At 41.6% G+C, this 23,143-nt stretch overlaps 1 protein-coding gene and 1 pseudogene across 1 annotated transcript; both read right to left on the bottom strand.

Moving 5' to 3' along the window:
* Positions 1-4,188: 4,188 nt before the first annotated feature.
* Positions 4,189-10,315, bottom strand: MAP10 (microtubule associated protein 10). Its single transcript, XM_053607883.1, has one exon. It carries the CDS (start codon positions 8,957-8,959, stop codon positions 6,230-6,232), a length of 2,730 nt encoding a protein of 909 aa, XP_053463858.1. The 5' UTR covers positions 8,960-10,315; the 3' UTR covers positions 4,189-6,229.
* A 1,966-nt stretch (positions 10,316-12,281) lies between these two features.
* On the bottom strand, positions 12,282-21,992 carry LOC128596354 (endoribonuclease LACTB2-like; annotated as a pseudogene).
* Between the last annotated feature and the right edge of the window lie 1,151 nt (positions 21,993-23,143).

The raw sequence follows: 23,143 nt of genomic DNA, 5'->3' as shown, positions 1-23,143 counted from the left end.
AAACAGAAAAATTAGCAGGGTGTTGTGGCAGGCACCTGTAGTCCCAGCTGCTTGGGAGGCTGAGGCAGGAGGATCTTTTGAGCCCAGGAGTTGAGCTTGCGGCAAGCTAGGCTGAGCCCACAGCTCTCTAGCCTGGGGGACAGAGTGAGACTCTATCTCAAAAATAACTTTTTAGATACACAAGCAATGATTCTCAGGCCAACTCTCCTGACAATAAGCTCCTTCAGACCTAAAGTAATCCATTATTTTTTATGTCATTCTGAGTCCAGAATTCAGTCCCACAGGGCTCATACTGACACACAAGTTCTGAGATAGGGTGCTCCAGGCACTTGATAGACATAAGACTGATTGAACAGCGTGCCTTAATGAAACAAAATGCAAAGGCCCCCTAGGCTTTTAGTGGGGAGTAGCTGAAGGAGAAATCTCTGGGTGGAAAAGAGGGGCTTTGTGGCATGCCCTGAGTATTTTTTTTCTGTCTTTACATAAGTAGATTCCGGGGGTATTATGCTTCTCCTGTAGGACTGCAGCCACAACCTAAGCCATTTCTTATTGCTCTTATAGCTCAAAAGAGCCAAAAGAGCTATATTAAAACCAAGAAGAAAACAAAAACATAATGAAGAAAACATACTATATTCTAAATAGTCAAACTTATTAAGGTTTCTGATCTTGCAGTAACCAACGCACATACTGCCTCATGGACATGTTCCATGCCATGTCCTTTCTGAACATGACCTTCAGCTGTTATCTCATCTTACTATTATTTCTGGGGAGCTTATCTCATCTTCTTTCCTGCCCTGACCCTGGAGAAGCACAAACATCCTTTTTTTTTTTTTTTTGCAGTTTCTGGCCGGGGCTGGGTTTGAACCCACCACCTCCAGCACATGGGGCCAGGGCCCTACTCCGTTGAGCCACAGGTGCCGCCCAATATCCTCTTTTTAAAACTCAAATCTTTTCATGGATTCTTGCTGCAAGTGTTCTCCTGTTCGATTACAACATCTGGTCTGAAAGTTGAGTCTTGTCTCTTCCCAGTTCATTCTAGAGGTTTCTAGCTATTACATTAGGATGTATCATGTCAGCTCCTTCCCCACTCACTGTCTGCACCCTCAAGGCACTTAAACAGTTTTGTGTACCTGCTATGGGAAGACATGAAATATATATACAAAAAAATAACCTTTTAGGAGGTTTTACTATTAGGACGACTTCTTATAGGAGGGGCCGTTCAATTCAGGGAAACATTCTTGCATTGATATTACCACTTCCTTGCTATTTTAGAAAATTTTGTCTTTACTCATACTGTGGCTAAGAGTTCCTTACAACTAAGAGTTCCTGTGATGTCAGTGTCAGCCCTGTGGGACTGAATTCTGGACTCAGAATGACATAAAAAATAATGGATTACTTTAGGTCTGAAGGAGCCTATCATGAGGAGAGTTGGCCTGAAAATCATTGCTTACATATCAAAAAAATATATATATTTATATATATATTTGAGATAGAGTCTCACTCTGTCCCCCATGCTAGAGAGCTGTGGGCTCAGCCTAGCTTACCACAAGCTCAACTCCTGGGCTCAAGGGATCCTCCTGCCTCAGCCTCCCAAGCAGCTGGGACTACAGGTGCCTGCCACAATGCCCCACTAATTTTTCTATTTTTAGTAGAGATGAGTCTTGCTTTGGTGCAGCATATCCAATTTTTGTGTTCCCCCGTTCCTGTTCCAGCCCCAGTGCTCTGCACACTAGATGCCCCACATTGTTTAATATTCTGAGAAGGGCTCCTCTTTCTGCTTGGTTTTGAGGCTCTTCTCTCTGACCTAAACCATCTTCTTCCCTGGCCAGAATTCTTTGCGCTGCCTCTTTTGTCTCCATGGGCTTCCTGGCCTTACTATGCTATGGGAGGGTTGTTTAAGCCTTTTGAAAGAAGTGTTGATTTCATGACTAACGTTTTAATTGAAATACATCCCCCTAGGACAGGAATACAGATACCATGGTACATTATCTGTAGTATCATTAAATACATCCCCCAACACTCAGACTCCCATTAACTGCCATATGTGCAATACACAAGTTATTTGATTCAGTCCTGAAACCAATCCTACAAAAGTCTTCAAGGAGTAATACAACAAAATCAAGGATGCAAACTCTGCTTGTCTGCCTCCATATATTAGGCTTATACCACTTTAATTTGCCATGAGAATTAGTAGTCTCCCCAGTAAAAGTGAGACATAGTTTTAATGTTTTGGTGTTAAAAGCAAAAAATACCAGTTTTCTCTTTAGTCCCTACACCTCTTCTGTTAGATGCCCAGAACCCCACTTTCTGCTTTTCCGTTGTCCTCAGGGTTCTTTCTGTCCTAGTTCTCACCCTAACCTGCTCCCACTCCCTGCTGAGGGAACTTGGGAGTTTGGAGCTGCGGGGAAACAGTCTCCCCACTTCCCCAGCAGCGAGCCCATGGGGCTAGGTTGAACAGTGGATTTGTAACCCATTTTTCCATCAACCCAATCCTAACTGCTCTGGATTTTCCAGAAGTTCCTCAAACTGTCTGGTCTACCACTAGCAGTTTGTTTTCCAGGGCCACTATGGGTTCATTCTTATTTTTACATCTTGTGTCACTTCAATGGGATTTTGGATGGAAAAGACATAACCTTTCCTTAGTACACAATTTTGAAACAAAACTCTTATCTGAGTTTTCTGTTTTCTCTAGAATACAGTTAGTACAATAGAGATATAAAAAGAGCCTAGAAAATACGGAAACCCTTCTTTACTATGGCTTGGCACTCGAGCCTACTGAAGCTCGTCCTGAAGGCTGGTGCTTCCTGGCATGACAGTAAGATCTCTGGAGAAAATCAGCTGAGAACTCCTTGGTCCTCAACCACGTAAGTATTCCTTGTATTGTTTTAGGTTAAAAATAAGAAGAGAATGATTCAGCAAGTCTTGGCCCATATACTGTCATTCTGTACAACTCTCTAGACATTTTAATCCAAATTAAAAATAAACAGCCTGCAGAATGACTATTCCTCTAGGCCCAAGGACACTTTGACTCAACACATTTCAACACTGCTTATCTTATTTATATGCTGCTTTCTTATGAAATTTTTTTGCCTTGCCAACAACACAATGTAGTAATTAAAAAGTTGGGTTTTTAACTTAAGGTCTTGACTTGTATGTTTGCTACCAATAAAAGTCTGGCTCCCTAAGTATAATCCCATAATGAATTCACCAGTTGTACATGAAGATAAATATAAGTTAACGGAGATGTAAAGGGGTAGCTCTCAACAGAAAGTGACAAGAATTGCATGACAAAAGTTTACCATCAAGTCAAAAGACGTGTTATTATTGACAGCTGCCTCCTAAGCTGTTAAGCATTAGGAATGTCAAGCAAGGGTCCTCAAACTACAGCCCGTGGGCCACATGAGGCGGTGTGATTGTATTTGTTCCCGTTTTGTTTTTTTACTTCAAAATAAGATATGTGCAGTGTGCATAGGAATTTGTTCATAGTTTTTTTTTTAAACTATAGTCTGGCCTCTCCAACTGTCTGAGGGATAGTGAACTGGCCCCGTTTAAAAAGTTTGAGGACCCCTGAGAGTTATACAGAATGACAATATATGGGCCAAGACTTGCTGAATCATTCTCTTCTTGTCTACTACATAGAGGCAGGTCTTAACTCATTTAATAGCTCCCTTTTCTTCTTAGTCCCTCTCCTACTCGGCTTTGTCCATAGCAGTTGAGAAGCCTATGTATTCAGAATACCTTCTGGAAGGTTTGCTATAGCTTGGTTTTTACAATTGAAATGACAGGTCTCCCATATTTGTGACCTTATTTTAAGCAATTAAGGGGGGGTAAATAAGGCTTCACAAATATCTTATATTACAAAATTCACTAAAATGTAATTTATAGATTATAGAATTAAAATAACAACAGAAGATGGAAGATGGAAGGTGGAATCCACATAGGAAGTACTAAATACATGAAAACATTTTTCAGTAGAATTAAGCTAGAAAAACCAGTACCACAATTCTAGAAATAAGTGTTCAGGGGATAACTCACAGAGAAGCTTATTAGCTACTTAAATTTGTAATTTTGGGTACATTAGTTTTTTTTTGTTTGTTTGTTTTTAAGAGACAGAGCTAACAGCAACCTTCAGCTCTTGGGCTTAGGCGATTCTCTTGCCTCAGCCTCCTGAGTAGCTGGGACTAGGTTTGAACCCGGCACCCTCAGTACATGGGGCCAGTGCCCTACTCACTGAGCCACAGGCGTGGCCCAGGTACATTAGATCTTGGGTCTTTATTGTACCTCACACACCCTGAATCCATCATTTTCCTTACCTAGTCTCATCACAGTGACTTACTCTCAACCAAACCAAACCAAACAGTTGGTTGTTAAGGAATTATTTCTTTGATGATTCTGGTATTGTTTACACTTTTCTCTCTTCTATAGAAATGAAAAATTGTGATTGAACAATTCACACAGTTGACAGCATTTGAATATCTAGTTGTAATACCTGGCATTAAATTATTTTGATTTTGTGCAATGATATACCATATGCTTTATATTTATACAACAACTAAGATCATAGCTGTTAGCCATAAAAAGCCTTTATTTAAAAATCTCTTACTGGCATAATTTCTATGCCTCTTAAGTAATTATTTTTGATAATTTAAAATATTCAGAATGTCATGACTACTTACTGTTGCTCATTTATAACCTAAAGTACTCTATTGTTCCTGTTGCTTAGGACTTTTATTATATATGCTTGGCATTTGAAGTTCTCTATAATCTGGGACTTTGCTTAAACTCAATAAATTTCCTTTCTACTACTCTGTAGCATGAACCTATCATTCTAATCAAGATACTATTTTCTCTGCCCCAGGAATATATAATATTCATAGCCATCATCATCCTTTTATTCATACTGCTCCCCAAATATAACATCCTCTTCTCTTCTTACTATCTATCTAAATCCAATCATGATCATTCAGAAAATTATACTTATATAATTATTACCTGTAAAGAAAGGAAAATCAGGAACTCACCTCATATATTCATAAATATTACAAACATATTGAAAAGTCTAAAATTAAAGTATAACATAGCTGGAGGAAAATATATGTAAATATATGGACACAACATAAGGTCTAAATATAAAAATAGAACAAATTATAAAGAAATTATTGCCACACTTCATACAAATTTTCACACATTAAAAGTAACTATTGAACAAACTGAAAGGACAAACAACTCAGCTGCGACACAAGAAAACTATAGAAAGACTTCTTTTTAGGTCCCCTCTCCAAACGGTTTAAAGTTGTTTATATACAACAAAACAAAAATATTAACTTTTAAACATGTCTCCAATAAGGATTTTCTACAGGGTTTTAGGGTTTCTGCTTATTTTTACTGCTTAATTCTTTGACCTTCCATTAGGTATCTTAAATGCCTGGTCTTCCTTTATTTCTTCAATGAATGTTTTATTGCACCCCAACCGCATGCCAGGGACTGTGCTAAATACTGAGAATAGTTTGATGCATAAAACAGTCTCTTCCGTCACAGAACTGAAGCCTAGTAGACACTAAACATTAATCAAGTAATCAAACTGTGGTTTTAAAAAAAGGTACAGGGCGGTGCCTGTGACTCAAGGAGTAAGGCACCGGCCCCATATACCGGAGGTGGTGGGTTCAAGCCCACCCCGGCCAAAGCTGCAAAAAAAAAAAAAAAAGGTACAGAGCACTATGATAGCATATAAAAGTAACTTTATCTGTAAGAGACAAAGGATGTGCACATACCAACGAAGACTTCTTATCTATATAAAATTATAAGCTCTATAATAGCAGGTGCTCTGTCTTAAATCGTTTTGTACCTTTCTGCACCTCACATAAGTCTTCCATATTTGTTACATGATTAATTCCAATTAAAATTTGAAGCTATCCTTATTAACTTACCTTTTTTCAATAATATGTATTGTCAGGTTCAGGATGATCAATGCTTTAGGGAAGATACTTTAAGAGAGACAGAATGATAGAAACTTTTATTCTTACAACTTAAAATCTTATAGGCTATGAAGTGATTGTTATGATCAATATTATCAGATTTAATAGTAGAACACTATTTAAACATCAAAGAAATGACATTTTTTTTCTTAAAAAGACAATTTACATACTAAAATAACGTTACTAATATTTAAATTTTTTTCACTAACAGTACACGTAAGTTGTTTAAAACATGTTTGTTTAAAATTATGCTTTTACACTGTGTATCCTGGAAGTTTATTTATTACTAATTCACATATGTCTTTACATTGCTTGGAAATATTTAGTGAACCAAAGTCATCCTCTTCAAAGTGATCTGATGTACTGTTATCAAGAACATTAAGTTCTAGTTCTGACAAATTAGAAGGCAGATAAGAACTCATTTGAGATGTCTGCAGTGACTGGCTTTTTTCTAAAGATTTGCAACCAGTTCTTGTTTTAAGTTTAACAGAGATGTCTTGACCTCTCTTTACAACTTTAGAAGTATGCATACCATTTTGGTCTATCTGGTTTTCTTTTTCTTCAGTCCATTGTGATGAAGATAAATCACTGGTAAAGATACTAGATGCTTCCTCCAAACTTTTATCCTTCGTCTTTGAAATACGAGATTTTCTGTATGAATGTACTGGTGACCCCGCTGAAAATGGTGGGCTAAGAATAGAACTCTTTTCACTGCTGTTTTTCCTTATGAACAATCTTGTTTCACTAGACTTACTTATATGTTGAGTAGGTTTTGGACTTTCTGTCTCTGTACTGCTATCATGAGCTCGTAAACTTTTGTTGGTGTCTTCAGTGGTATAGAAATCTTCAGAACAGCAAGAGCTGGTGAAGTCATCTGAGTACTTCAGTTCTGAGATGTTTTCATACCAACTATTTCCACTTGCTTTATTTTCATTCATATTAGCAGTAAGAATATCATTATCTGTAGTTTTGCCTGGCCCTTTATCTATTTCTTCATCTACTAAAATTCTGTCAACAGTATCTTGTAGAAAAACATATGGACTTTGAACTTCCACTTCACTTCCCAAAACATTTGTATGGGTAAACATTTCTGAAATAATGGAATGTGCAGGACTCACAATTTCCCCCAGTGAACCATTACTGGTTCTACTTTTACCACAATCAACTCTCTTCTTATCAGTTGCACATTTCAGTTTAATTTCTTTAGTTGTGCTGGGCTCATCAAAAAATCCACTAAATTGCCGTGAGCTATCACTATTTTCAGCAAAAGATACATCTGACTCTAAAGACTTATGCTTAGGTAGTTGATGTGGCTTCTGACTTTGTTCTGTAAAACCTAATATTTTGATTTTGGACGATGGAATTCTCAGTTTTGTGCCCAATATTTGTGCTTGCATTTTCCTGTACTGTTCTCTCTTTTCATGTACTACCAACATATCAGGATTTGTTTGTTTTAAACGAAGTCTTAGCGTATTTGTTAAGCCATAAAGTAGCCTACCCCTTGGAGCTCTTTTTTGAGGGGTACCACTGCTCTTTTCAAAATGTTTACCTTTCTCAGGGTTTTCAACTTGTTGCTTTTTATGCTGTGGACTGACTGACTTTTCATGTTCCTCCGTTGAAAGCTTATTCTCTTTAGATTTAGTCCCACATGTGGACTTGGCAAAAGATTCTGATCCCTTCTTATCCTCAGCTCTGTATAACCAGGCTAAATGAGGATGTATATGAGTAGGACTTGCCACAGGTTGGTCATATAACAAGGACAATTCAACCAACAAAGCATTTAGTAAAGGCAGCTGCTTTATTGTATTAATTCTATTTTGTTCAGTTTGAGTAGGACATGTAGTTTGATTAACTGCTCCTATATCCTGAATAAGTGGAGGATTTACAAGCACTGGAGGACTCTCATCTGTTGCAAAATTTGTATGTTTTAGAGACCTCCTGTGTGTTGGGGAATTTATATGCTTTTTTTCTGGAAAAGCACCATCCAACTCCTCGGGTACCTTCACTTGAGGCGCAATAGTGATTTTAACTTGTGCAGGAGGTGTTTTTTCCTGGGTCAAGTGAGTGTAATATAGAGGAGGAGGGCAAAATGTGTTGGTTTCAACTTCCAACTCTGTAACTTCCTCATCTGCGGGACTAAAACACCTCCCACCCTTAGCATTTGGACAAGTAACAACAGAGTAGGTTTTGTCATTCTCCAAAGAGCACGCGTTATCAGAGTTGGCCTTACTATGGAAAATGATCTCCTTGGAATCTTTCTGTGCTTTTGGGATTTCTAACTTGCCTGGAGACCTGTCAGTGTCTCTTGGGCTTGTCTCTGAAGCTGGCTGCTGTTGCTCCTGCGGGGTTTGGAAACTGACCTCCACTGCCTCCGGGACCTCTTCATGCTCCACTCCACCTGCCGTGGAGGTGAAGGTGACCGGACGCTCAAGATGGCCCAGCAAGCCGCTTCCCAGGTCAGTCAGGCGGTAGGCCAGCATGATGTGCCCAATCCGCTCCCCCGCTCGGTTATGCAGGGGGAAACTTCCCCGGTGGCCCTGGGAGCAGCTGGAGGCTGCCGGCCCCACGACCTTCTGGACCGCGGCGGCCAGCGAGATGTTACACGAACCCAGGAGCAGCGGGGCGGGGGTCGGGCGCCCGGGGGGCAGCTGCAGTAGCAAGGTGTGAAGCGGCGTCCTACGGAGCAGGCGGTGCAGGATGGCAGGCTGCAGGCGGAAGAGACAGGACTTGCCGCGACCGAAGCGGATCAAGCCGGGCCAGGGCTCCGGGGCGGGCGCGGCGGGGCCGCCCGGCGGGTAAACCAGCAGCGTGGGGAAGTCTAGCAGGCGGAAGGCCACGGCGGGGCACAGGGCGCGCAGTAGCGAGGAATCCTCCTGTCCCTGCTCCCCCGCAACTGCAGACGCCGGCAGCTGCCGAGCTTCCAGACGCACCCAGTCAACAAGCAGCTCCAAGGAGAAAAGCCGCTCGGACAGCACAGCCGCCATTGCTGCCGCCCCAGGAGACGCCGCGGCCTCGATTCCGGAGACCCGAAGGGGGAGCCCTGTGATCTCGCGAGACGCAGAGGGAAAGCGCCTGTGCTGCGATCTCGCGAGACTTGAGGGGGCGCGCCCTCAGTCCGGGTCTGTATTCTGGGTGCTTTTGCTGTTCTGTGCGTTTGGCCAGTTTACGCAGGAGGTTTATTTGGATGCTTGCTGTGAGCCGTTGTCCGCATCCAGACTTGTAGTAAGACAACTGTTGGCCGGACGCGATGGCTCACTCCTGTAATCCTGGCACTCAGGGAGGCTGAGGCTGGTGGATTGCCTGGGCTCCGGAGTTCGCTACCAGCCTGAGCCGAAGCGAGACCCCGACCCCCAAAACGAGCCGGACTTTGTCTTGGGCCCCTGTAGTCTCAGTTACTTGGAGGCTGAGGCAAAAGGATCACTGGAGCCCAAGAGTCTGAGGTTGTTGTGAGCTAAGAGGCCACGGCACTCTACCGAGGGCGACAAAGTGAGACTCTGTCTCAAAAGAGAGAGAGAGATGCGAGATTTTATGGCAATACATAAATAGAAGACACTGCTCTTGGCCTTAAGAGTCTTACCGTATACTTGCAGAGGACACATATATCAAGTGACAAAATGTAAGTGTTTTAAGTCATGTTTTTTATCACTGAAGAGCTTCTTTATCACTGAAGACCCTTGTGAGGGTCTGGTCACATCTGTCTGAGGAATACTGAAAAGTAAATCAAGATTCCTTTCCTCACCCCAGCCTAAGAAAAAGCCAGTTAACTAACTGACCACGGTCGGCTTTCTCCGTGGCTGCTGTTCTACCCCAAAGATGGTGACTCTGCTCTGAGGCCCTGGGAGCCCCTGTCTGGTGAATCAAGGCAGTACTAACACACACACACGTGACAAGGGCAGTATTGACATTGACAAGCCACAGGGCCACACGTGACAAGGACAGTGTTGACATTGAGGAGGACTCTCCTTGACTAAATTTTAGTCAGGTTCATCTAAGCTTTCTTTCCAACTAGTCTTTCCAATTTGGCTTCAATCGTGTGGTACCTGCATCACCCAGTTGTACCAATGATCTTGCTAATTCAGGTAGAGAGATCCCTCATACCCGATCACCCTGCATAACTGATCAATCCCTGGGCTCCTACCCTTGCTATCTGAGCACTCTGGTCTGTGTTCAGCAAGAATCCTGCTAGGTCTGTTTAACCAGAAACCTCCCCACCCCTTTTAGTAATTTTCCAACAAGTTAAGCTCCATGTTGCTCATTGGCAATAAATCCCTGCTTGTCCATGCTGTATTTGGAATTGACCCAGCTCTATATTGAGATTTCTTTTCCTTTATTGCAATGATTCCCGAGTAAAATGTTTTTTGCTATTTTAACTATTGTTTGGCTCTGGTTTTTCTTTCACAGTATTTCCAGCTGAGCAATTGTATTATGAGAGCAGTGTTTATGATGCCACTTGATAAAACAAATATAGAGTCATAAATACACACAAACATAAAGAGACAGAGAGATCTTACTGCATTATACCAGATTTTTTGAAAATCATATTCCTAACCTCAATGAACTAGTAATCTAGGAATTCAAGGCCTATGCAGGGAGGGTCTTGAATGCCTTAGTAAGGAATTTGTAAGTTGTTGTAAGTTGTTTTGAGTGAATAAGTAACAATCATGTCAGTGTTTGGAAATTAGCAGAAGGAGAAATGTAAAGGATGGATTCTACTAATTAGAAATTGGATTCAGAGCACTCTCTTAGGGGACTCGGTGGTATAAGTGAGAGGTACTCACAGCCTGCACATGGTCACATGTGGAAATGAAAAAGGGTGACAGAAGAGGCATTTGTGAGGGAGAGCTGTTAGAATTTGGTGACTGGGAGAGAGAAGTTATAGATGAAAATTTCTTCTATTTTGCTGAGGGCAAAAATATTGAGGCAGAAATTTGATTAAAAAAAAGCAACTTTAGGTTTTGGAATATTTAGAGTTTGAGGTTCTATTATATAGATATGTTCACCTGCATGTTACATAATTTATAGTTAAATTATATTGCTCTGATGCTCAGAAGAACATTGTGAACCTCAAGAGAAATCCAAGATTGGAGGGACCTGGTGCTTTAGTGTGAAGATGCGAACAATTTGGGGCTGGGCATGGTGGCTCATGCCTGTAATCCTAGCACTTTGGAAGGCTCAAGGCAGGTGGGTTGCCTGAACTTGGGAGTTCAAGACCAGACTTAGCAAGAGCAAGACCCTGTGTCTACTAAAAATAGAAAAACTACCTGGGTGTGGTGGGGCACACCTGCAGGCCTAGCTACTTGAGAGTCTGAGATTGTTTTGGCACAAGAGTTTGAGGTTGCTGTGAGCTATGATGCCACCATACTCTACTTAGGGTGACAGTGTAAGATGCTACCTCTTAAAAAAAAAAAGATGTGAGAGATTTCATTTTAGTACATAAATAAAAGATACTGCACTTGGCTTTGAGAATCTTACTGTGTACTTGCAGAGAACATATATATCAAATGACATCTCTATGGATGAATAACATAGAGAAATTAAAAATGACATATTCACAAGGGAAAAGCAATGAAGTATGAGTCCATGTGTGTCAGATAAAATTTCTCATAGCAAACATCCTGTAGTAAATCTTTTTTCTTTTTTTTTTGTAGAGACAGAGTCTCACCTTATCGCCCTCGGTAGAGTGCCGTGGCATCACACAGCTCACAGCAACCTCCAAATCCTTGGGCTTAGGCAATTCTCTAGACTCAGCCTCCCAAGTAGCTGGGACTACAGGCGCCCACCACAACGCCCGGCTATTCTTTTTGTTGTTGCAGTTTGTTCGGGGCTGGGTTTGAACCCGCCACCCTCTGCATATGGGGCCAGCGCCCTACCCGCTGAGCCACAGGCCGCCCGTAAGTCTTTTAAATAAGGTTAATAGTGTGGAATAGCAGCACTTGTATATCTCCTACACATGAAGAGGAAAACGAATGTCCCTACTCTAAGGACATCAGATCTACAATATGTAAAGTTTCTTTCTAAAATAATTATACTAATTTTAATATTTTCAGAATAACCTTTTTATGTAATCTATTGAAAACTATAAGCTTTAGGATTCTGAATTTTTGATAAAATGTTTTAAGACCAAGATTAGATAAATAACCTATGTCATACATTTATAATGTAATTTACACATTTAAGAATAAATATAACCTTAGTTAAAGAGTATCTAGGGTTATGTTCAGAGTTTTACACTTCATATTTTTTATAAATAAGCCATAGTTAAAATATATATATATACTATTCTCCAAAAACAAAACAAAGCTTTCATTAGTCTGAATTGGCTTTCCATTTCTTGTCAGGATCTGGTGTGCAAAGTATTTTTCCTTCTTTTTCTATTTTTTTCAAATGAAGCAAGAGATTATGTTTAGTCATTTTATGTAAATATTCAGGAGTATTTTTGCAAATAATTTTTAAAAGCTCCATTATCGTAAATGATTCTTCAAAGTTCTCAGGGGGTAATGTAAGCATTTTCTGTTCTCAGATATTTCTGAGGGAAATGTTCTGCAGGATTTTGCTTCAGCATGGTGGATTACGGGGCCATGTCCTGGGTATACAATGTCAGCTTTCATCTTCAATAATTATTTTAGGGAGTGCATATAAACATAGAGGTCTTCATATATAGTTGTTGCTTCCCCTAGGCTGCAATCTCCAGAAAAGAGCATTTTCCTCTTTAAGAGGCAAACCATAGGATCACCAGCATGGCCAGGTGTTTATACTAAACTCTCAGAGGATTCCCTCGATCTTAATTACATGTCCACCTTTCAGATAAACATATTGTTGCTCTCCATTTTCTATAATTTATTCCCTGTAAAGATTCCTCTATGAGTTTTTAAGTACAATAGACGGTGTCATTATTAGTTCTTTTACAAATACCTCCTGTGCCACCGGGATGATCCTGGTACTAATGAGTCACTATGATTTCCTGAGGAGCTGTGTTAAATTCAGTTAGAGCCTGCCTTAAATAGCTGGTATATTCTGGAATTGCTGGTTCTCCAGTGACAATGAGGATTCTCCTGGGGCGGTTCCCACCAGGTAGGTGTTGGTGCCTGGCAGAGTCTTGGGACCCAGGCTACACCTCAATACTTGCATCACTCGATGAGCTGCAGCCTCAGCTGCCCACCTGGCATGCCTGGTGACCACAGCTATGTGTGTAATTTCTGCAGAGACAATAAATTCTCTGCCCCGATACTCTGCATGACTGGTATTATGATATGTGCCTAGTATGTTACAATTTATAAATAATGTAACAAAATGTTGGGTATGGCAATTAAATATTTCTATGTTCACAGACCACACATGGCAAAGTAGTCAAGTACAGTAGCTGACAGCCTGGTTTCTGGAATCAAACTACCTGGCCCAAATCCCACCTTCATAACCTTAGACTAGTTTCTTAACTGTCTAGGAATCATTTTCCTCCTGTGAAAAATGTAGTCATACCAACTACCTCTAAAAATATTCTATGTGTTATGTGAATTAATATTTACAAAGCTCTTAGAAAAGTACCTGCCACGTAGTAAATTCAGTAGAACCTCTGTAAGTTGACCACCCAAGGGACTCTAACAAACTGGTCAACATATGGAGCTGGTCAGCATAAAGAACTGGGCCTATGTACTGAGACTACATGTGGTGCATGTCCAGTTCATGAAAAGGAGGTCAACTTAAAGAAGTGGTCAATGTAGGGAGGTGGTCACCTATGGCAGTTCTACTGTATTTGTTAAAGTTAATATTGTTTTATTTATTATTTGCCGCATAGTAGACCTTTTAGCCAAGCTTTTTATTTTTACTGTTTATTTTTTAGAGGCAGGGTCCCTCTCTGTCACCCAGGGTAGAGCACAGTGGTACAATCATTAACTGGAGTTTTTCGAACTCTCTGCTATTATAGTTAGAATAAATAACTTATCTGATATGGACTTAGTATTTTCAATCTGTAAAAGTTTATATGCTCTGTACTCTACCTTTCATGCAGGAGCTAGTATTGTTATTGCAAGTAAAGACAGGACTAGACAAGAGATTATGGATTGATGCACATAAATACTTTGAGATATAAACCCCATGCCATGTTAAGAAGTTTGAATTATATTGTGAAGGCAGTGGGCAGCTACTGTGGGGGAGGCCTGAATTAGAATATTGGCAGTGGGCATAGAGAGAAATGAATGGATTCAAGAAATAAGTGAGAGATGGATTAGGATTAGGATGGGTGAATAAATTAGTTATGTGGCATAAGGGAAGGAAATTCCAGTTTCCTACTCTAGGAAATTAGATGGAACAAATAAAGAGAAGAAGGGTTTGTTTGTCTGGTTGGTTGGTTACTTTGTTTTTGTAGTTATTGTTATTGGAGAAGCAGGTGGGAGAAGACACAAGGGAAAAGTATGAGTTTCAGCATTGGATATGTTGAGTTTGAGGTGTCTGATACACATCCAAGCGGAAAGGTCTAAGTTAGATATATAGATCTGAGACTTAGAAGAGAGATCTTGGCAGAAAATATAAGCTAGCAGACTTACAGGTATGGTTGGTAACCTAATTTCCTCATATAACACCTGAATAAGTATGGTAGTGAGAATTATTTTTTCCTTTTTCATTATTATTTTGGAACTGTGAATATTGCAAGAGTTTTGACTTGATCTCTAATGAATTAGCAAGATCAGATATGATACCAACTATCATTTCTGGAGGGAATATCTTTAGGGTAAAAAGAGAGCAATGACGGAATCATATTAAGGGAGTGCAGCTTCCAGGCATATTAGGGTAAAAATTCAGGGAGGAAGCAGCAACTGGATTAGTAAACCTGACAGTGCCGCGAGTCTGGCTCTTTTTAGCCAGACCTGCACATGAGGACTGTGTGTTTTCATAAGGGTGGTGGACCCCAACAAACGGATGGGTGGCACGCTATTGTGCAGGAGTCATAGCAAAATGGCAGTGTGGGGTTAAGTAGGAAAGCAGCATCACAGTCTGCCCGGCTGGTCTAGTCTGGAGAGGAAGTCCGTATCTGGTATACAGGAAATATCAGCCCCTAGGAGCATGGGGGCTGGCAAAAGCCACGTGGCTCCAACCTAATCTACTTACCCCTGGAAAATGGATAAGAACTGGAGCTCAGCTGAGGAAGGGAGGTGGCCATCCAGCTGTGTGGGCAGAGCAAACACTGCCTAGGAGAAATGTGTGGCTTGGTTGGTTGAGATGAAAATGCCCAAGACTTACAATTCCAAGTTCCACTAGTGGGAGCATCTTGCTGCCTTATGAACTCCCTGGCTTAGTCAAAATGAGCTTAGAACAAGGCAACACTAACAGACAGGGAGTGTGGGGAATGGACCTGCAGGCGGGGGTGGGGATCCAGAGCTGAGGAAAGAGGAAGCTGTGCGCAGCTACTAGCAGGAATGAAATGCAGCTTCCCTTATTTAAGAATAAGCCTGTATACCAGTGCTTCCTCTCCCCAATTCAAAGAGCATAACAAAAAGTAGAAGATATAATAAAAATAATTAAAAAGCCAAAACAAGAGATAATTCTAGAAGGAAAATTAAAAAAAAAAAAAACCTCAGGAAGTGCAATCTACAGTGTTAAAAATGGAAATGTGAAAAGGCCAGAGCCAAAGCCTTTTCTCCTAGATCATTGTTTAAAACTAGGAACGCTTGCTTGCATGGCAAGGCTCCCTTCACCCTGGAATTCCTTGAGAGCATGAGGAAGTTCAGCTCCTGTCACAGCTCTCTTGTCCTTAGGTTCCCTCCTCTGTCTCCTAAAACATCTCAAGCTTCCAGATACTTATTATATTCCTGGAGGGAGAAAGTTTCAGTTAAAAGAACCAGACTCCTACAGCTATTCATTGAGGACCCTGGATAAAAGCTTCTTTTACACAGAAAGACACCTGCCCTGAGACCTGTTCAGAGGCTCCTAAATTCCAAGCCTAAATTCTGAACTGGGTTACAAATGGCCCTCACACAATTCAAACACTACAAGTAACCAGAGCTTTGATAACAGTCACCTTGACAAGTTCTGTCATTGGTAAAGGCGGGTGACTTTATCCTCAGAATAATTTTGTATTTGAACATGGATCTCTTTTTCTTTGTTTCCAGTCTTCATTCCCTTCTGTTTCTAATCTCTGGATAAGGGGGAATCAAAGATTTCCTTTATTCTTCTATCTTTAAATCAGGGCCAGATCAGAATTGTTCAGAATTGTGATTACCAATTCTAATATCAGAGATATGGAATAGCTATTAAATAAATCCAAATAATCTTTAAAAATTCTGCAAAGTGGCACCAAAGCTCTCTGTACTGCATTTGCAACTTGCATTTTAAACTTCATATTGGAAATTCATTTGTTTAAGAAGGGGGACAAGAAGAAAGACTGGAGGATGAGAGGAAGTGATGGGGTGGGGGTGGAGAGTAAACAAAGGAACTAAGTGAAAGTGATGTAAGGGAAAGAGTGGCCTAAACCACACTCTGCTAGAGCGTGTTCTACCCGAAAGAAAGAGGAAAAAGAAATCAGGAGCATCTTAGGGAATTGAAAATTATGAGTTCATTAATAAGCTAATTATTTGTGAGATTGTTTGCGAGATTGATAGGAGCGGTTTAGTGAAAGTTATGATTTTCGATGGTAATCAAAAATAAAGTGTTAGCCAGGCACCGTGGTTCATGCCTGTAATCCTAGCACTAGGGAGGCTGAGACGGGTGGGTTGCTTGGGCTCAGGAGTTCAAGACCAGCCTAAAAGCAAGACCCCAACTTTACTAAAAATAGAAAAATTAGCCAGGCATTATGGTAGATGCCTGTAGTTCCAGCTATTCGAGAGGCAGAGGCAGGAGGATCACTTGAACCTAGGAGTTTGAGGTTGCTGTGAGCTATGCTGACACTGCAGCACTCCAACCTGGGCAAGAGAGCAGGACTTTGTGTCAACAACAACAACAACAAAACAAAAAAAAAAAAAGGAAAAGAAAAGAAAAACTAAAAATAAATAAACATAGCATAACAAGATCAGTACAGGCATTGACGTTGATTGAAGTCGAGCAGTCCTGGATTAAAACATCAGCATCTCCACTTCATCACCTTGTAATTGTGGGCTAATCTCATCAGCGCTGAGAAGTCTCCTCCCATATTGTCCCAGGCATCCTCAAACTGTATAGCGCGCCTGTCAAAAGACAGGTGCTTGGATCTCTCTTCCGGAGATTTCAATTTACTAGGGCTGAGGTAAGGACCTAGAAATACACATCTGTAGTTTGCATCCCAGAGGATTCTGATGTAGGGAGTTCTTGGACTATTCTTTGAGAACCACTGCCCTGGTTCTGGCACGTTGTAGATCGCCTTATTATTGTGTCTGTTGTTCATAGCAATTATACAAGTAGTGTAACGATCATGCCCATAGAGTAGCAGAAGGTCTCACGTGTTTGTGTAATCACAGCTCCTTCTTTCACGTTTTCAACGTGAAACGGAAGCCATGAGGTGGGTGACGGTCAGCAGTGAAGCCTGACTGTCAACATGCGTCCGTGGCAAGAAATGCCCCCATGGCTGCAGCGACAGCCGGGGAACAAGGAGCCGGCTCCCCCCAGGTACTCAGGAGGGGCTCGGGAGAAACCCCTCGGAGGGCTGGGCCCCAAAGCCGCTATTCTGCTGCAGGGAGGATGGATAGTGTCCTTGGACGGAGTCACTCCTGCCTTCAGTTACTCGAGAGGTTTGAAAGATAATTTCACGTAAATTCTTCTTTCCTTCCCATAGAAATAAACACTGTTAGGTACTCTGACCTGAACATGAGCATAAATAGTTGCTTCATGAATGAAATTAGGTCTACATTGGGTTTATTTTAAATGGCTACCGTTAAATAAAACTCAGAGGAGACTGTTTTGGATTAAGCTCCTGCTTGGTCAAGCTCCACCCACCAGACTGAGAATGGAGATGGAATCGCTCAGGCTGCGGGTCCAGGACCCAAACTGAAACTAAGTGATCTGACCTGCCTGTGTCAGGAGAGAGAGAAAAATGCTTTAATCCCAACAAGAAGCAGCCTGACCCTGACCAGTTCACGTTTCTCTGCTCTCGGGTTCTCCGTTCCCGCCTTCCCAGGGAAGCGCCTCGGAACTGACCAGCCTGCGCTTGCTCTGCCTTCCTCCCCCGGCCTCTGTCCAGCCGGAGGCCAGGCCCTGGGCACCTGGAAGCTTGCTTACGATCAAAAATCACTGACACGAGGCAGATGGATTTCTAGGATTTGAAAAGGTGCACGAGTTTATTCAATGCGTATAGTAGGAGCACTCAGAATGAAGGCCCAGAGACAACACACTTAGGTTCAATAAAGTAGAGACAGTGGTGTGGAAATGGGATTGGACAAAAAGAGCAAATGGCCTGAGTGGGGAAGCCCGGCAGGGCCTGTCTGGATCCTTCTTGCCTCTCCCAGCTGCTTTTCTTCCTCTGGGAGAGGAGCAGGACCCTCTCTGGAAGGGGGTGTCTGTGACCTACGTCAAACCAGGTAGGTCAGAGAATCTCTTTTAGGCCATTCTTTACACAGAATAATTTTAGTTTTTATGGCTGCCTACCCACAAAAAGGGGTTCTGGTTTTTAAGACCTACCTTGGGGAAGACCGGTTCTCTCTAGCCTTGGGGGATAACAGGAGAAACAGAAGCGGGGAAGAAAGGAAAACTTTTGCTTTTGAGGCTATTTCTGAAGTATTCGTTTGGGGGTACTATTTCTTGAGTCTCAACTTGATAAAACAAAACTCTTCTGCTCTGCTTATTGGAATACTTACTTTATTTTGTTGAATGAAGTGTTGCCTGATTCTAGAATTATAAATAAAGCCAATTAAGATTTTAAAACTAAATTTGTTAAAATTTTGACTTTTGACACTATTCCCTCATAATTTAGATTCCTCCTAAAGAGAGCCAGCTGTTCTTTTCATAATTGGTAAGATATCTATCATTTGAAATCTGGGAAATAAGCCAAAAGTCTTGATAACTTTATCAGGCAGACCAGTCTGCAGGAGACGTTGACCGTAAATCGGAGCTGGTGACACTCAAATCCCTGCGAATAGCGTCCAGCCCGTCGCATGGTCACGCTGCACGGGGCTTTGCATCAGGTGCTTTACCAGTTCTCTCTATATAATCTGCTAACAACCCCATGAAATTATCGGCATGCTCATAACAAAACCGGTGAAGCTAACTCAGAGAGCTTAAATAATGTACACGAATTTACATAGCAAGGAAATGGTAAAGCTTCATTAAAATTTAGTTCTGGGCCAAGTGCTGTGGCTTACGTCTGGAATCCCAGCACTTTGGGAGGCCATGAAGGAGGATCACCTGAGGTCAGGAGTTTGAGAATAACCTGGGCAATAGTAAAAAAAAAATTTACCCAGACATGGTGGTGCATAACTGTGGTCCCAGCTACTGGGGAAGCTGAGGCAGGAGGATTACATGAGCACAGGAGTTTGAGGTTACTGTGAACTATGATGATGCCACTGCTCTCTAGTGTGGGCAACAGAGAGAGAGAGACATTGCCTCCCAAAACATAAATAATTAAAAAAAAAAAAAAGGATAGCTTGTGCTTATTTTACTAGATTTCTTCAGCTTATTTGTATGCTCAAGGAAAGTGTTAATACATAGAAAACTGAGGCTATCTACTCCAGAAATATATTTTGAGATACAAAGGAACAGTTTAGTAGCACCACAAGGAAGCAAAGAGGCCAGGTGCAAAACACGGTATATTCCACAAGAAAATGACTCCGTTTAAATGCCACTCAAGGATTTTAAAAAATGGAGACTTTACAGCCTTTGTATCAACCTGGATGGAAGTGGAACACATTATTCTTAGAGCATCGCAAGAATGGAGGAGCATGAATCCTATGTACTCAATTTTGATATGATGACAATTAAGGTCACAGTAGGGGTGGGGGAAGCGGAGAGCAGAGAGAGAAAGAAGGAGGGAGGAGTGGGGAAAGGAAGAGCAGAGAGAGGGAAGGAGGGAGGGGGGTGGGGCCTTGGTGTGTGCCACACCTTTCGGGGGCAAGACACGACTGTAAGAGGGACTTTGCCTAACAAATGCAATCAGTGTAACCTCAATGAATCCCCAACAATAAAAAACAATCAAAAAATAAATAAAGAAAAAAATAAATCCCACTCAAGGGCATGGAAAAGGAGAAGTAGAGAAGAAAATTCCTCCAAATTAAGTTTTAAGAGACATAACCACCACATGGAATGTGCACACCATCTTTGGATTCTTTTTTTTTTTTGCAGTTTTTGGCTGGGGCCGGGTTTGAACCCGCCACCTCCGGTATATGGGGCTGGCACTCTACTCCTTTGAGTCACAGGCGCCACCCCATCTTTGGATTCTTAAACAATCTGAATAAAAATGACATGTTTGAGACAATAAAGGTGCTTTCATTATAGACTGGTATTGAATGATGCAAAATTATTGTTTAAGGTTAAGTGTATTAATCTCACGAAGGTTATCTCAGAAAACATTCATATGGACAATGATGCGAATCCAGGCTGAGATGACATGCCTGGAGTGCACTGCATAAAGCCTCGGGAGAAAAGAAAACTGGCAGAGGGAAGGCCAGTGTGGCCAAGTCTTGACAACAGTGCGATCGGCAGGTGTGACAGGCATACAGGTGTTACTTGTGTTATTTTCTACAATTTTGTGGACATTTGGACCTTTTCATGAACTATCTTGGAGCCTGGAATGTAACCTGAGTCTAGTATAAGGTAGGGGTACTGTAGAAACTAGCCATGAAGTGTAATCATGTTTCCAGGGGAAACTTCTCTTCCCTGTTGGAGCTGTGAGATTCTGCACTACCCACAATTAAGTTCTGATGGGTGTCTCAGGTAGCCACTTAAAATAGAGGGTATGTGTAAGTAGGTCATATATAAATAGCATGCCTCTATTTATAGATCTTAAAGGCCAAGCATGTTTCGATTCCTTCTGCCTGACCTCACTTCTCGATGCCAGTCATTTCGGTCATTTCCAGGGAATGGGGTGGTTCTGCATAAACATGGCAACAAGAAATACCTTGTGACCTCTCCTTTTACATGCATATGTTACCTTTCAATTTACTTCCCTAACTTTCCACTGGCTATTTTTGGGTAATAGCCACAACTGACATCTAAAACTTTATTTTTCCTTAAAACATGCATGTTCACCAAATTTGGTCCAGTAGGTCCATGCTTTATACCATAGATTTATTAGAAAATGCTAAGTGCACAGAGACATGTTTCCAAATTTTGAATAACAATTAGAGCATAATTTACTGACTGTCAATACGGGAACCTCCGAGAACAGGTCCCGCCTGATCTTTCCACCTTTGTTTCTGCGTTTGTTGGTCCTTGTTCATGCTGGTTTGCTGTTCTCCAGCTCGTGTTTATGATTGACGATCCCTTGACCTGGAAGGCTCTTCCTCTACTTCTCCAGATCTCCAACTTCATGTCTTTTTAAAGTCTAACTCAAATGCTGTGTACCTTCAGGGATAGACAGGGACCCCCATTTTCTAGGCCTGGGTGAGCTCAGAAATCAGTCTTATGGCAGACCCCATCTCTAGGCACAAATAGGCTCTTTCCAGGACGCATTCCTCAAGCACAGTCATGAACAAACCAGCCTGATCAGTCTCATCTTGGGGGTTCCCCTGGAGTAGGGAGCACACCCCCTACTGACTCCCCTGGGCAAAGACTTCAAGGCAGCATTCCTCTGCTAATTTTAGGATTATTTTCTGCCTGCAGGCTCCTGGGCAACTGTGACATCTTCCAGACATACATTCCTCAACCCTCTTCGCAGCCCAAAGGAAAGGAAAAACAGTATATAAACCCCTAGACGAAGGCCTGCAGGGGATTCCCAGTCCGGTTTCCACTCTGTTACCTGAGGTTCTGTACCCCTTCCACTTATCTACCTCTTTAGCTTTCAATAAACTCTGTCCTTTAACTTACTCCGGTGGTCCGTGGTCTCCTTGTTCGAGCCTCGAGATAGAGGACCCGACAGAGAAATTCCGGCTTCCCTGGGAGTCCTGGCTGCTTCCTTTTCCCCATCATGCTTAATCTCTTCTGTGAACTATTTTTCTGTCTTGTGTTATTATTTTTACACACAAGTCTCTACTTCTCTATAAGCTCCTTGCTAATGTTATTTTTAAAATTTGTGCCTGTTTGTAGCAATTAACACAGTGCCTTCTTTCTATACCTAATTTTTCTATGTAGAATATTTGATAAATTAACAAATGAAGAATATAATCCCTGATAGGACTTCCTCGCATAAATCACAAAGTTTGGAAAATATCCTGAGCTGAAAACTTACAAATATTTAAAGGGAAGCTGTGGTGGCTCCCAGTTGGCAGGGTTCTTTGTGCAGAATAAGTCGTAAAAACCACAGTGAACCTCACAGAGGTGCAGGGCTTTTCAAAGACAGCCTCCTGCGCTCAGTCTGCTTTAGGTTTTGAAGTTATGGTTGACTAAACCCAAGGCCTTCAGTAGTCAGATTGAAGTAAACAGGATTAAGCGTCCTTTTCTCCATGCCAATTTTCTGACATGCTGGACTTCTCCGCAGGTTTCCCTTTTGTTGAGGTACCAGATGTGGGCTGAGAACATTCTCTGAAGATTGCTCGGTGCCCACCAGACCGCAGGTGGTGTGGGACCCCTGCTGCAGCCACAGCTGAGGCTGTAAATCACACCATTGCACTTAGAAGCTATGCCTTCTTTTAAATGATTATTCTTAATAGATGCAACCTCTGAAGGAAACTGTAATCTAGCCCAGCTAAAAATATGCACTCATTTTCTTAAATTGTTCCTCCCTCTCTTTGAAATGTGAGTCTTCTCTTTTGTTTCTCTACTTCCCACTTGCATAGCCTGGCTTACCGGGGCAGAATTACTTGCCAGAAATAGAAAAAAACAATACATGAGGGAGGCCACTCAATGTATATGCCCCAAACCGCACAGGAATGGGCCTGGTCACACTTCTGACCTTTAGGATAGCAACAACCAAAAACACAGGAAATAAAAACTGCGAGGATGTGGAGAGATTGGAAACCTCATACACTGTTGGTAAAATGGTGCAGCCACTCTGGAAACAAGTATAGTGGTGTCATGGACTGAATTCTGTCCCCCCAAAATACATATAAAGACTGACAATTTCACAAACTCATCCTGTGAAATTAATTTCACAAACTCAGACCTGTCATTGTATGGCA

The sequence above is a fragment of the Nycticebus coucang genome, chromosome 10, assembly GCF_027406575.1.
Source record: "Nycticebus coucang isolate mNycCou1 chromosome 10, mNycCou1.pri, whole genome shotgun sequence".
Lineage (NCBI taxonomy): Eukaryota > Metazoa > Chordata > Mammalia > Primates > Lorisidae > Nycticebus > Nycticebus coucang.
This window is presented reverse-complemented; position numbering and strand designations above follow the sequence as displayed.

Excerpts from the sequence above, each read along its gene's own strand:
- MAP10 (XM_053607883.1), bottom strand. The coding sequence starts at position 8,959 with ATGGCGGCTGTGCTGTCCGAGCGGCTTTTCTCCTTGGAGCTGCTTGTT.